At 41.4% G+C, this 15,725-nt stretch overlaps 1 protein-coding gene across 4 annotated transcripts in view; it reads right to left on the reverse strand.

Moving 5' to 3' along the window:
• The window catches only part of LOC121908293 (ephrin type-B receptor 1-B), a 163,018-nt gene that overhangs the window by 77,980 nt on the left and 69,313 nt on the right, over positions 1 to 15,725 (reverse strand). For all 4 annotated transcript variants that reach the window (XM_042428205.1, XM_042428202.1, XM_042428203.1 and 1 more), the window contains exon 3: positions 10,280 to 10,961. In XM_042428205.1, coding sequence (XP_042284139.1) covers positions 10,280 to 10,961 — 682 coding nt within the window. The remainder of the gene's footprint in view (positions 1 to 10,279; positions 10,962 to 15,725) is intronic.

The following is a 15,725-nucleotide window of genomic DNA, read 5'->3' on the forward strand; positions in this document are numbered from 1 at the left end:
TCTATTCGGACTTGGTCTAATCAGATATCATTCTCTTTGAGAAGCATACCACTGTGCAGTCTGGCCTAGCACTACAGTAACGCTGGCCCAGCACTGAGATACCATCTCTGCTCTTTCAGAGAAGACTTTTGTGTACAGACACTGCGCATAAACATCATAAAACAGTGTTAGAGGGCGAGTTATAATGGTATCTCTCTGTACATCCAATTATTATCTATCTAATGATGAGGTCATTACTTCAATAAAAGTATTTCCCCTTCCATATTATTCACATATTATTCGCCAGTTACAGAAATGCCATGTACAGTAGTTAGATGTAGTAGGGGACTATATACTACCCCTTTAAAAGGTGTTGTCCAAATTGTTGGATATTGAATTGGCTGAGGATTATTGGGATGTTATTAACAGCAAAATATGCCTTGGGGATAACTGTCAATTGAGTAAAGGGAACATAACATCCTGTTTTTAAAAGCAGTCATTTAATCCAATCCTTGCAGCACAGCACAGATGAAAACCGAGTGCAGACTGCATATCTTGACTGTGCACGGAATCGACTGCTTTTAAAGAATGAGAGAGATGGACGCAGAGAACTTGGCACTGATAGCGCACCTATAAACTATAGAAGATAGTAGAATGATGCATATCTATTAACTGCACAATTTGACTCACAAAATAACCTAAGTCCTCTTGTCAGTGATACAAGTCCTTGTCTGTGGAAGCCATTTCTGAAATTTTAAGTCTGCTCAAAAACAGAAGAGAACAAGGAGGAACAGTATACCAAAGATAGGGGCTATCAGTTCTAATAGGTAGCAAAATGTTTTAGTCAGTCATCAGATTTCATATACTGTTTGAGTTGGGTTTCATATATCATTCAAGCTACTACAACCAATTGCAAAGGTTACCTCCTTAAACACAAATCATGAATTGCACTGAGTCTGTTTTACGATGCTGCTTTAATTAGTGAGGAATGTAATGTCAGGATTGCTCAAAATCTAGTTTGACAGTATCATGTAAACAGTATCATGTTTTGACATGTAATAGAAGTATATGCCCAACCTTCTGTCTAGCATTGTTACATTATGTCCTATTAAATGTCTGGAAACTATGGCACACAACAAAAGCAATCAGTCCAACCTCCTGTTAAGAGATACCGTCCACTGCAACACGTAGGCAGCACTCAACCTGTTGACACAGACTCTGTTCCCACTCAGCACACAGTGGAAGCATAATGGGCGTGTGATGGGTTTTCATCACAAAATGCAGCCAAAAGAGAGGCTGTCTGAGAGGTTAGCAGGCTTGATTAGACTCTATAAAACCGCACATACTTTGAAGATTTCATTTAAGTCGGGTTGCACCAGCCGATGAGGAAACGCTAAGCTCTCACCTCTTTTAAACTGCACACGCACACATAGAAATAAGCAGGGAAACATATTCATACTGTATGAAGCCCTACACAGATCTGACTTCATGTCTGGCTATGCTAATGCCAGTGTGGGAGAAAAAGCTGCAGCCCCCCAGCCAGTGTGGGAACTCAGTAAACAAATGGAGCACAAAGCACAAAGTGCTCAAAGAGAGGATTACCAAGTCGCTCCCTTTCTCTTTTTGTTTTTCTCCTTTTGTCTCACTCCCCCCCCCCCCCCAAACACACATACATATATAGATAGAAACACACTCCCCTCTTCTCCCCAATCTTGCTCTCAAAATTCAATATTCACAAAATGTCTTCTCTGGTGGGCGTTGTCGGAAGTCTGCAATCGCAGGGGGTCCTTGGCATGAGGAGTCACAAACAAAGCCAAGATCAATAATTTGTCACAGAGATGTGTCTTCCAGATTGAGCTTCATAGGCTCTTCCTGTCTGTCAGTCTGAAAAGAGATGTTTCCTCTGGTTTCTGTAGAACCACATGCCCTGACCCTGAAAAGTACAGGCTGTGTTTACTGTCAACGAAAACATGCAATTACATGTGCACAATGACATCGTGTGCTGTGGATTATGGGAGTTGTCTAATTGCCGGATAATTGCATATTGTGAAGGTTTTGAGGTTGTGTTTGATATGACCTGCCCAGTTATACAGAGCCGAGTTGTTTTAGGATAATGCACGGTGTCATAACATAGATTACACAGACATAATTCTTCACGTATGTTTAATCATGGATACTTAAGGAGCACTTAAAATGGAACTGTAATGCTGTTTGCTTCAAGTATGGGGGGAATTATGCCATGATTAGATTATGAAATTGGACACACAAAGTTCAGCTAGAGGATGGAAATTGTGTTTGTGTACATGTGTACATGTTTATGTGTGTGTGGACTGTTTACAAGCCTCCCACAAAAGAGAACAAACATCAACACAAAGCATGGAAGAAATGCATTTTTGATTTATAGGATACGCCTATTGCAAAAACCAATCTGTTCGTGCTGACTGTATTGTGAGCAGGTTCAATCTGTCCATCTACCGGTAACTGTAATCTGCACCTCCTCAACTACTATTAAAAGCACAGGCTTGTAATGTAGAGACTCCATGAAAGAGACTAACAAATTTACTCACTTTGTCAGTTGAATTTTGTACAGATAACAGTAAATGGTCCATTTATTATACAAAAAAACTTTTTTTTCTCTCAATTACACACACAGTTTTGGTTTTGTTTGCTCAAATTTTGAGATATCTGTCTCTGACATTACCGTTGCTGTCACAATGCAATGGAGGCACATGTAACTTTGTTTCTGGTGCTTACAGCATCATAAATGACATTCAAAAAATTCAACATCTCTTCACCAAAAATAGTGTCTTTATTATTCTTTCACAGACAAATCCAGAGACCTCACTGTCAACAGGTTTCAGAACTACTTTCAACAAAATCAGACAGAAATATCCCTAAAATGGCCAAAAAAAACCCCAAATTATCTGCAATTCTGCATGGCTAGATACCACTAGATGTATTTTTGTAATTTTGATGAACTGACCTTTTAATCTGCTCCTAGAGTAGAAAAGTCGGACCTTTTTCCGACCTGATTAACCAACACATTCCTCTTGGTTGCTTTGTCGACTAGTTCTTATTGCATGTGGCTCAAGGAATGTGACAGGAGGTGTATTGGCCCTACCATAATTGCAATTCAATTCTAATTAGATCCTCAGTCCACAAGTTCCACAACATAACCTTGACTAATCCACATCTATCTCCGTGCTGATAACCTCCAGGAAGGCATGAGACAATTTCCTAGAATTGAAATGTGTCCCTTTGCCGTCAAACAAAACAGGCCTGGCTGTTTTATTAGCGGAACAGTGAATATTGATGGACACTGATGAGGAGAGAGGGAGAGTCAACAAATGAGGTTTGGGGGGGAGGTTGGGGGGGGATTTGTGCATTCTCAACTGGAGGGGGGGCACTCGGTGGAGAGGCTCGCCACGTCTCCTCATTACTGCCTGCTGGAGGATACTCCAGAGGGGAGGAGTGAGAAGAAAGAAAGGGTGACTTGTGGGGCAGAAAGTATACAGAGAATGAAAATAGTTTTCTACATGCTGTCCAAATTGAAGTTTCTCTTGACATTTAACTTTTGGTCCCATTTGAAGACAACAACACAGCGTTATTGATGATGTCTTCATTGTGTACTTAATTGTGCAGTCATAATTTAAAAGCTTAAGGTAAGGGATTTGATTGATTGAGGTCACTGCTGGTGTTAGAGGGTGAAGTAGAGCCCCTCAAAGCGCCGGGCTTTTGTGTTTTGCCAGTGAGGGTGACATAGGCAAATTAAGCAGAGCCACAGCCATCTGCTAAGCGTAAGGAGTCTTTCATGTCCCACTGTGTCCCTGTGTCTGTTACTGGCCTCAACACCCAATGTCCATCACTCAAAGAGGAGAGGAGAGGAGAGGAGAGGAGAGGAGAGGAGAGGAGAGGAGAGGAGAAGACTGAAAAGAAGACTGAGACTGAAGTAGAGTAGAAGTAGAGGAAAAGCACAGAAAAGGGTTTGGCGAGGAAGATTGGAGATGTCAGGTCAAAGTGGAGCCTTTTTGAAAAAGTTCCTCTGCAGCAACTGAGGGAAAGAAGACCAAGTGAGAGATGACAATGAAAGGCTAGGGAAAAAAAAAAAAAACCTCAGCCACCAAATACATGGCCTGAAAGGGACTGAAGGTTAGAGAACCAGACAAAAAAAAAATATATCCAATGAAAGGAAAGACAGATAGAGTGAAAAATAATAGGGGTAGGAGTATGTGTCCCTCCATGGGGGATAAGAACAGCTCTGTGTGTGGTGGGTATTTCCATTATGTGTGAACAAAATCTCTGGATTCCCCTCGCATCATTAGGGACTGACTCTGTCGTTGCAGTGAGAGCAGCGCATCTGTGTTTGGGGTCATTACAAACACTCTGTTTGGGCCTTAAATTCAAAGAGTCTTTGTTTGGGTCACACTCTTTCACCTCTGCTCTCTGCCATCCCCCTATTCAGCCCATTGAGAGCCATGGAAACAAGAAGTCTTTCAGTCTCTGCTCTTTCTTATAGCTTTTCTCTGTCTCTTCCTCCCACCACTCCATTTTTGTCTTCATCACACTGGTTCTCACTGCCATAGGACTAATAGGAACAGGAAGAGTCAGACGCTTACTTAATTGGCCTTCAAGGTGACTTAGTAGATGTCAGCGTGTGTGTTTGTGAGTGTGTGTTGGTGGGTACACATGGATGCTTCTCGGCAAATGAAGTAAACTCTGTGGAACGGAAGTAGACAAGGCCAAATGGGCTGGAATTGGCTCTAATAGCTTACTGGGCCTTTGTGGGTCCTGTCTGCCAGATCCTTTACACTCAGATAAGACATATAAAGAGGAAATCAAAGCCTCACTAGAGCGGAAAACTGTAAGACCAAAAGTTTAGCGTAAACATCCTCCAAAGCCAAACTTTAAAGCTTTGAGTAAATGAAAATGTCTGGGGAGTTTCAGTGCTTGTATGTGTTTCAGGTATGATTTGAAATAGTTATCATCTTATCTTTGTTAGATACTCTTATCTCTCTAATATGGAGAAATAAGCCAGCTGGTTGCCATCCATGACAATGAACTCTATAGGGGTATATATTGGGGTTTATAAGCTTTTAGGCTAGGGTTAATAATGTGATAAATGTGCCTGGAACACTACATTTAACACTTTTAAAATGCACACATGGAAGAACTCATACTTTCTCTGAGCTTATGCCCAAGATGTGTGTTTATGTGTGCGTCGGTGCGCGTGTATGCTCGTGCCCCATGATGGCAGCCATTAGACAGGAGTAAGGCAGCCATGATGAATCGGCACTTAGCCCAGGGAAGCGCACTTGCTCAATGGGCTGTGAATCTCCCGCTGCCACTGTCAGCCTGCAGAATGTTAAATAAAGTTATTTGAATATTTGTAATATTAATGTGCCAGCGTGTCAAAAGCCTGCTGGAGCCTAACGGTGAGAGAAAATATGAGGGCATTCATATTGCTGTGTAGGCCTATAGGACTGCTCTGGTGAGGAATTACGTAAATACTCAACTAAATAAATACATAATAATGAGCAGTGTATTGGATTATAGATGGATGGCTGGATGGGATAGAATAGAATTCCATGAATAAGTAACCAGATGATATAATAGATAGTGATATTAGACATTAAGTTTCTATTTCACTCGTATCCAATTCACGTCTTATACAATCAATAGCTGAAATAATCCCAATGCCCTTACTATCCCCTGGTCCAATCCGAGTCCATGTGGGTGAGGAGACTGAGAGAAGCTACAGTATGTGCTTTGCATCGGAATGACCCACAGAAGGGGGGTGGGAGAGAAGCAATAAGCTTGGTTAACATGCATGGTTAACCAACTACAAAAGAAGACAAAATATAGTAGAAGGCCTCATAAAATAAGACTGCCAGTTTTATAGACTCCAAGCGTGCGTTTATCAGCTCAAAGGAAATTTTGTTCCCCAAAGGAAAAAGCTAAATGAAGAACAAACAGTTCAAAGTTTTGAATTGCTCTTCAGAGTATGTAATTTAGCCCTGTTTACTCTTTACGCCACATCATTCACTTTTAAGAGTTTAAACGTCAGAATAATTAGCTTACCGGGGGAGTTTTAATCACTTAATATATTAGAATACAATAAACATTAAAGTGATCAATGAGTATTATCAGATTATTAAAAAAAAAAAAAAAACAGAGATGGATGTGGAGCAAAACTAATCAAGTTCATTCTATCAATCACTCAGCTGGAGACCACTACGACAACGAGAGGGTTCAAGTAAAACCATCAAATCAGTCCTTACATACTCGAGCCGAGCAGGACACACACACAAGACAAGCTTTGCGCTGGTGGAGGTAGTGGGGTGCTATTTGGAGTGTCTCCGCTCGATTTAACAGGGAGGTGATAAAATATTTAGCAGATTGCTTACATAGCCAAGGGGGAGAGAGAGAGGGAGAAAGGGAGAAAGAGGGAGAGAAAGAGAGAGAGAGAGAGAAGGGGGGGATACCCAAATGGCTTGTGTGGGAGCTGGGGAGCTGGTAATGAGGATGGCATGCTGGCATCATCGTTACAGAGCACAACAACTCTACATGGTCTCCCTGCCCAACTGACAGCAGGCCGCACGCGCACACACCACGCTACCTGTCACTAATTAAAACATATAGATTAGAGAAAGTGCAATCAGGTACAGAGAGGCTCTCTCACACACACACACACTGCCACGACACCCAAACTGACACATGTTGGAACATGCACACACACACACACACACACAAGCACACCCTGTAGCAATTAGGCCTATTTTCACAGTCATAACAAATGACACACAAATTAAACGAGTAAAGAAATGATTAATTTGTCATTTAAAAACTGTGTTTGTCATCTTTCATAGTGTTTGCTTTTCACTTTAAAGACATAAATATATCAAAAACATGGATTACCACACGGATTACCACACTTCAGTATGTCTGGGACTGACAACTGTATGGTTTGTTATGCCAGGTGAAAACTGACAGTGATATATGCTACAGTAGACTGAATTTGTTTTCTTCTGTCATTTTATGTCCAAATGTTAATGTGCATGACACTCAATACTGTCTCAAACAGCTGAGACTGATTATTTTGCCATTAGCTGGGTTAAGCCCATTTAAATAAATGTTTATTTTCTATGTTTAACAATTAAACAAAATGTATTATTATACATAAATTCACCCAATGGACAAATTTTACATATTTATGTGGGTAACTAGGTGGGTGTTCTGTAGGCAAACAGTGCTTTCTAAGCTATTTTCTCTTACATATTATTAATACAATATATTGTAACAGAGTATCAGATTGTTAAGCATCTCTCGAAACGTCTTTTTTTTTGGATACCCCGCTGTGCCTTTAACCACCACAGTGCCTTCCCTTGCCCGTGTAATACTTCTCCTTCTCATGTTGTTCTCAATGAGGGAAATCATTTCAGCATGAAACTGCGTGCTCTCATATTCTTTTTGTTCCTGTTCCTGTTACTTCATCTCTAATGGGCAATTACTTCAGACCCAATGCTGAGGCCATGTTATTGCACCAACCCCCAATTGATTGGTTGCCCATAGTACTCAGCAGCTTCCACAAGCACTTTAAGGTTAGATTTCCCTGTTTAAATAATGGATTACAAGCCCATGAAAAGAGACCGTGTGGAAAATAAAAGGTTGCGATTGCTCTTATTGGAGGGGCCTTTCAGCGGAGATGAGAGGAGAACAGATTCCATACGAGTCTCCAGAGAGTAAGCTAGTTATGAGAGATAGAAAAGGCAAGATCATCTCTTTTTCTCTATCTCTCTAACTCTTTTTTCTCTAAACAAGTATGCAAGTTCACATATGTGTCCTGAGGCTTAAGGTCAACCTACACAAGAGTTTATAGTGTTATACGACTATAACTACAGACTCCACAGGCTATTTTCACGACTCCCAGAATGCTACATTTCCATCGGAGAGAGGCAGAGAGAATGAAGTAGAGCTGTCAAACTTAACACAGCAGGAAGTCTACTTACTGTGGGTATTTAGAGAAGGAAGTCAAGGGGATTGTGGGAATTAGTGGAAATATACGTCTCCTCTGTTCAAAGAGTCTTTGTAGTTCAGTTCCTACTGGGGGACTGTGTATATGTATGTGCTTGTGTATGCTTGTGGTGTTTAGAACAGTGCCAGTGCCCCCCACTAACACAAGCCACAACAAGCCTCCTACTCAGGGACACCTTAGGCTCCAATGACTGTGCTGTGAGCATGTATGAGGTTGAAGTAAATAAAAGAGGGAAAAAAGAAAATGCTATAGAGAAAAGATGGACAGGAAAAGAGACATGAATCAGCATCAAGGAAGTTTGCAGGACAAATAAGAAATTGTCTATTAAATTCAGCAGGTTCGTCAGGCAAGGTTATTTGCTCATTTGCTATAGAATTCCTGTACTGAACTTTGCCTTACATGTTTAACCTTCAAACAACATATTTCACATACACTAATGACTAGCTCTGCTGAGATACAACCACAGAGTACAACTAGTTTAAAGGGAGCCACATACAATCAACTGTCAATTCAATAATGTGTGTTATCATGATATCTTAGAAGAATCTTCATGGAAACAACTGAGAGTTGTTTTAATACATAAAGTCACATATAGTAGGGATAAAAACTGAAAATCATCTGGGTTTCAGTCATATTTCAAACTGAAATTTATTGTACCTGACAGAAAATGTTGTACAAGAAAGTAGGAACAAAGGCGTACATTTATTAGAGACAAATTGATTAAACAAGCCAGGAAAAAGGGAAATATTAAATGAATGGGGTGACCTGAAGTCAGAATGGAGCACAGCTGCCTGAGGTCTATTTAAAAAAACAAAACAAAACAAGTACCTCTTTACAAAGTAGATGCATTATATTTCTCTCACTGTAGGGCCCTGTTATTCAGCTTACTTTTTCATCAGTTTGAAACTTTCTATTAGACATAATGATGCTGAGGTTGTTCAGTACTTCACACCTATCATGTGTGTTTGAAAAATGAGAATGTACGATCACGATTCACAGCAGGGAAACAACAGAAAATCATTATTTCGCACATAATGTACTGAAATCATTTTCCGTAAATATGGGTTAGACAACAAAGTTCTTTTTCAAATATGTAAATTAAATGTACCTTGAACTGTGAAATGTGAAATGTTAATAATCATAGAAATAAAATCATGTAAAATGAAATGATGTGTGAATAATGTAAAACAGAGTTGGGGATGAGATGATGAGAAAATTAGATGTGATATACAAACTCACAGTATTTCCTTAAAGTCTGTGTTGACATGAGCTGACTAAAGACTACAAACTTCTGCCTTGTCATTTTCAGTTGAAAGTCATTCCGCCTCAGTCAAGGACTGCATGTGTGGGTATGGGTGTGTGTATATGTAAGTGTGTGGGTGTGTTTTGCTTAGGACATCGAGCAATTTGAGAAGGATACAGTAGACACAGTCACACACAGTGCGCTTTGTAGATATGTGGCACTCTCGTATCTGTTTATTGATCAGAGCAGATGTGCGTCAATCAATCTTATCTGGGCTCCACACACTCTCCAGCTAACCTCCAGAGGCAGGCCAACCAATACTGCGCCACACTGAGAGCCCCAAGCCACTCGTATTATCGTCAGACACCTTGAGCAAATTTTCTCTTTGAATGTGTGTGTGTGTGTGTGTGTGTGTGTGTGTAAGTATGTGAATGTGTGAGAATAACAGGGTGCAGAGCGTAAAGGTGCATTAGAGGACAGACAGAAAGAGAAAGTGACAGCTTGAACCCAAAACCCAGATTAACCTCATCTTTATGTACGTGTTATTATCTATTCCTCAGAACTTAGTCCTCCGCACATCATACTGAGGCAGAATCAAACCTCTTGCCATCTGTAAAGTAGGCTGCACAGAAGGCTGGCATTCGCTACAGCTTAAGAATCAATGCTAATGTGCCTTTCTAGTACGCTGGAGGTGGATATGATCAAGGAAGAAGTGTGGCACATCATGCTCAGCAAAACGCATGAAACACAATCAATTCATCCCTTTCAATGATGCGGAAAATCTGTGATCCAAGGTGCGCTGATGCCTTGTTATACGCAAGCCTAAAATAGAACAAATTCCTGTCGCCTGTCTATGATGAAGCGATTTGTTCTATTATGAGTAGTCCATCATTTAAAATGAGAGTGAGTGATGAAAAGCAAAGAACTTGTAAGAAGGGTGCTGGCAACTGGCAGACGTAATACTATAACATGGTAAAAATAAGATCCTTATATGACAAATATATCTAGTTCTATTTATTACTCACCTCGGCATACGTTGCCATTGTCAGGTTCAAACCCAGCCTTGCATGTGCAGCTGCCGATAGGAACCATCCACTCTCCGTCTCCGTTGCAGTAGAGCTTTATTGGGACGTCAACTTCCTCTGAATTAGGAATGCAGATCCCTCGGGCAATGACCAGGGAGGTGCTTTCAGCTCCTGTCATGGTCTCTGGAAAGATTGCAAAGTTCTGGACCACACTCGGGCACTTCTTATAAAAGACCCTGACTGACAGCAAAGACATGCAGGCACCATAGTCCTGAAAGGCCAGGTAGAAGCCATTTTTAGACAGTGGACCAAAGCTCCGCACCTCTGTGTTGACCTTCATCAGGCGTCCTCCAAAGTCCACCTGTGAGAAGCTTTCATCAGCAGCTATGGTGTCCACCTTAAGGTAAGGGGCCTCCATCCAGAAGGCGGTGCCTTTGGTGGCAATAACAGCATCAGTTTCATAGTAGTAGAGATTAAAAGTCTCCTTGCAGGAGCCAGGGACGTTGGGGATGGAGCTGCAGTCTCGCACAGTGAATCGAATCTCCACGTAGATGCGCTGTGCTCCACGCCGATCAATGAAGGTGGTGAGGAGCCAGTTGTTTTGACTGGGCTCGAAGACATTACACACCTGGTAGGTCCTGATGGTGTTGAGGTTTTCATCATAGCCACTCACCTCCTCCCACTACAGAAAGAAAAAGAGAGAGAAGAGGGAGAGGAGAGTGCACATGGTTGATTAGTAATCATTAGTAATAAAGCCACGGTGCCTTTTCATTTTCTGATACAGCATGCTAATATTGGCTGAGCTACAGAGACTTGGTACACATATCAGTAATCTCCCTCAGGCACTAAATTTGAGCTTACTTCCTGGATTAACAGAAAAGAATCAGCCAGCCAAGTGGTAGCTTCATCCACTGAGAATACACAAACGCCCTTCTTTTCTGAATCATAAACATTTTTTTTAAGTGCAGCAACAGCAAAAATACCACTTTTCCGTCTTGTTCTCTAAATATGCTCAAAATCTGTAGTATGTGTGCTGCCACTGTATAAGCACAAACCCAGTAATTACTTTGGATGTGCTGCTATTTGCCATCCATGTCGAGCGTGGCTATGCACTCAGTTGACGAATTATAAAATATGGTGTGTAACAAATTCAAGATTATGCACTATTGAATTACAATTAAACAGACGGAGACTACTACATGGCAGCCAAAAGACGGTCTACGGGAAAGACATTTGAATGCAGGCTGAACTGAAATACACGGCAGGATGCTTCTTGCAGGTGTGACCCAGAAAGTATGTTGGATGAGCATCAGAGACCCCTTGGGGTATTAACTCAGTGCACCAAATCATGATGAAATTGTGCCATTTACATTTGGCAGGAATCACTGAGCATCGGGAGGAGAAATCACTGAAATAAAGAGATAGAGAAGCTTGCTTTCAGATTAACATTTTAGAATTAACTCTCCAACTGTGCAAAAGCTGGTCAAACTCAAAATGTTACAGTCTACTGATATTCTAAATGCAACGTCTTTGAAAAGCTATTTTTATAAGGCATTTGTTATACTTTGGCATATAGTAAGTTACTTAAAGGCTGTATGGATTGAGACAGTCACATAAAAGCCCACTAACTTGAAATGGATATATTCTGGAGTAGAGAGGGTGATTTGAAACTGTTTTGAAATGTCTCTTCTTAGATCACTTCCCCTGTCTGTCTGTAATAATACCATTCTTTTTACTCCTACTAAGGCAGCATCTTCACTCACAGATTTATTTCTCCAACCCCCCCCCCCCCCCCCCCCAACAACACCAGTGATCCAAACAGCTGTAGGCGAGGAGGAGTTAATGAGGTCTATAGTGGAGTGAGTGGGCCTCCAGTCAGTTCATGTTTCTTGTGTGAATATATCTCCTGGTGTTTCCTCCTTCTTCTGACCTTTAAAGCCCCAGCTGCTCAATCAGGCCTAATGGAGAGTAGAAGACATCAACTCTCCACACACAACCCCAACAATGGGTCAAATGATGGAAAGGACTCAGAGATCTTGTTAGACGAGTCCATAAAATGATAAGAGACACGATATGGGTTTGTACGTGAGCCACCAAATTTGTCATTCAAAGAAACAAAAGAATAATGTCGATGATAAGAATATTTAGCCCAAGGGATACATGACAGTGTCTGGAGAAATAAGAAGGTTTGGGTTGGGTGAGGGCAAGGAGAGGGAGGGGGAGAAGACACGTGGAGAACAGTGACACTGCTGACATGATAAACGAGTTTACAGAAATCTGAGGTGCAAATTAAAGCCTTTTTTCACCGCTGCTCCCTCTGTGCCCACTCTGCTCTATACTCTTCTCCCCCTCTCCTCTCTTCCCCTTCTGCTCTCTTCTCTCGTCTCTGCTCTGTAATGACCATTCATCAGCATTACAGGAACCTGTCCCTTTCAGCACTGCCTGTTCATTAATACAGCCAGCCCTAGGCCCCTCTGCACCCGTCTGCTCCAGTCTAGGAGGGGGTCCTCACCGCCCCTCGTCTAGCCAAATGACCACCATCTTTCACGCCAGAGAGAGGCCCGAGGCATCTACGATAATGCCCGTCTGAAATCTGTCCAGAAATTCATTGGTTCATATAATAATGAACTACAATTTTTTTTATTTCCTCTTTGGTAGATATTTTGTGTCACCATTGTGTCAAAGACGAACAAATGTATTACAGGTGCATCAGTAACTAAGCCAACATCAAACTTTACAACAGTTTCCTCTTGTCTCCTCTTGTGTTTTCATCTGCTGTTTACGTCAGTGTGTTTGTGTGTGTGTGTGTGTGTGTGTGTGTGTGTGTGTGATCACAGAACATGCTGTTTATAATTTGATGGTTTACCGACCACATATTGATTTGCTGGGTGTTGTTTTGCTGCTGAAGAGCTTGTGGCTACACGCCACATTTCTGCTTCTGTAAGTCTAAAATATTTGATTACTCTGGGTATTAATATTGGTATCCATTCTTAAGCATCTGTATCATTTACCCTGTTCTAACAGCATTGAAATGCATGAGACACATGCATTTAAGAAGCAAGGACACCATCTACGTTAGCAGCACATACCCTACAATCACATCAATACCGAGGCTTGGTTTGCTCTTTCTATTTCTTTGCTCTTTCCCAGACCTTTTACATCATTTAAATCAAATCTATCTCCTGTACTACTCCGTGACATCTTTCTGACCTTGGCAGAGAAGAGAGAAAAGAGAAAGCATCATCACCTGTCACCTTACCGATAATGGAATTCCCTGGTCCTTGCATCCATTTCCTCTTCAAGGATTTGTGCATAAAATAACACTGTTAGTCCTGCACTGTGTATATTTAGTCCATGCATTATAGACCTAAGCATAGATGTTTGTTGCTGGCATGTATCATTCATATCGGCTCAAGGTGAACAAGGTGCGGAGGAGAGACAGGAATGTGATTATCTTTATACTCCCAACTGCATCTCCTCTTTTGTACTACCATACCACGTTTTCCCTTTTGCAGATCTTTCATAGGTACAAGTGACAAGAGAAAATGTTTTCTTTGTGGCAATCAGGACAGAAACCATAGATGTGGATTATGTCTTCATGACACTGTAGTGATGGCTTGAATGTATGGTATATAAGAATGATCCACATCACTTAGAGTCTCACTTTTATGTGTCTCTATAAAGTCAACCCTTTCTCAATTTATTAAGCAATTGAACTCCAACTTTGTTGCTGATGAAACACCAGATAAATATTGAAAACCACTTTACACAACCCTCATTTTGACGCCAACCAAATGTACCTATTGGCTCCACTCTAATAGCTTTGCTTTTGCCAGTAATACAGAAAACACTCTTCCCTTGCCCCTGATTGTCAAGTGTGGCCATTGTGTGTGTCATTATGGCTGCTTTGTTTTATAGGCAGTAGCGAGGAGATGAAGGAGCTATGGATTCACAGAGCGCTTAATGTTTGTGTTAATGACCAGTCACAGCTAGCTGAGCTGGAGAGGAGAGGGCGGAGAAAAGAAAGAGACAGAGTGATAGGTAAAAGAAAAATACAGAGTGGAGAGAAATCAAGGAGACGAGAGGGAGAAGCCGGTAATATATTCAGGCTGATGTTCCCCTTCCCACAGCTTCAGCTCACTGCCATCAAGCCATCGATACTCTGCCCTCATAAAGGCCATTCATCACATTGATCTCCTGCCATTACCTTCAAAGGCTAAAATAACAAAGAGCAGCTCAGATGGCCAGTCTTGCTCTATAGAGGCCTACAACACCCAGCAGCGAACTAGGGACAAGCAGAGCTGCAGTCACAGGGCTGAGATGACTAACCTATCGGAGCATGGATGTAACACCTGTGGATAATAACAGGAGAAATGGGCTGGACTAATGAGTCATTTGGAGCAGGGACGGTGGGAACAGGACAGGCGCTACTGTACACATACTGCAAGATTTCAGTCAAGATTGATACTGATACAGCAAAAACTACAGATAATACTGTACGTCTAGTGTGAGAATAATACGATTGGTCATATTCATAGCCCCTTTTTTTACTGCAGGATTTCTTTCAGTAACCCTGGAACATTTTTTTTAGGAGTTCAGGAACTTAACTTGCTGTTCAACTGAACAAACTTAGAACTTCATACGTTTCCTGTCCCCAAAAGTTCCTGTCCTGGGGGTTGTACTTTCTGATGGCCAAGGACCTACCAGGGCAGAGCCTGACTATTGCTGATTGGTCAGGCCTCAAAGCTGCCACAACTTGTGTACAGGAGTCATTCACACAGTAATCAGCAGTGGGTACTAATAGTATCAGTATTATAAATGGGAGTCAGGATGTGCATGGGCAGTTATAAAGGAGTAAATAAAGAACAACAATGACTGTGTTTTTGTCTTGACATAAATGAATTGTGTCTCTAGAAAAGCTGTTGCTTTCTGCTATGGGTATGATTTACCTATCGTCAGATGCTGTAGAAAAACAAAGAGAGATTGCAAAAAAGGACGTTTATTTCCTGATTTACTTCCTGTGTTTAGTTTCTGGTGCTCATTTTTCCTGGGACTATTTGGTGGAAAAGGGCCAGTGGTTGCCACAAAATGCAATTCAGGAATAAAATATGAGCAATACAACTTCTGTCCTGATGTACTGTAACTTACCCTAAATCATACAGACCAGCCAAAACACTTGGCAGCAATCTGGTTGTGGCTGGGCTTAACTGCACATACATAAAGATGTGTCTTGACTACTTTTAGCTCATCATTCAACCTCAGTCAATTCACACGCGACAGAGGCTTGAGTACAGAAGCATCTATCGGGCTGATCTTTAACCTCCAGTCTGCTGTCTGATCCTCTCTGGAGTCACACTCACAAACTGCTTTTCAAATCAATCAGCGCCAGTTAATACAGCTACATGCTAAGACATACTGAACACAGATGGGTGATGAGCAGTTCACA

Source organism: Thunnus maccoyii, chromosome 12 (assembly GCF_910596095.1).
Source record: "Thunnus maccoyii chromosome 12, fThuMac1.1, whole genome shotgun sequence".
In the NCBI taxonomy this organism is placed as follows: Eukaryota; Metazoa; Chordata; class Actinopteri; order Scombriformes; family Scombridae; genus Thunnus; species Thunnus maccoyii.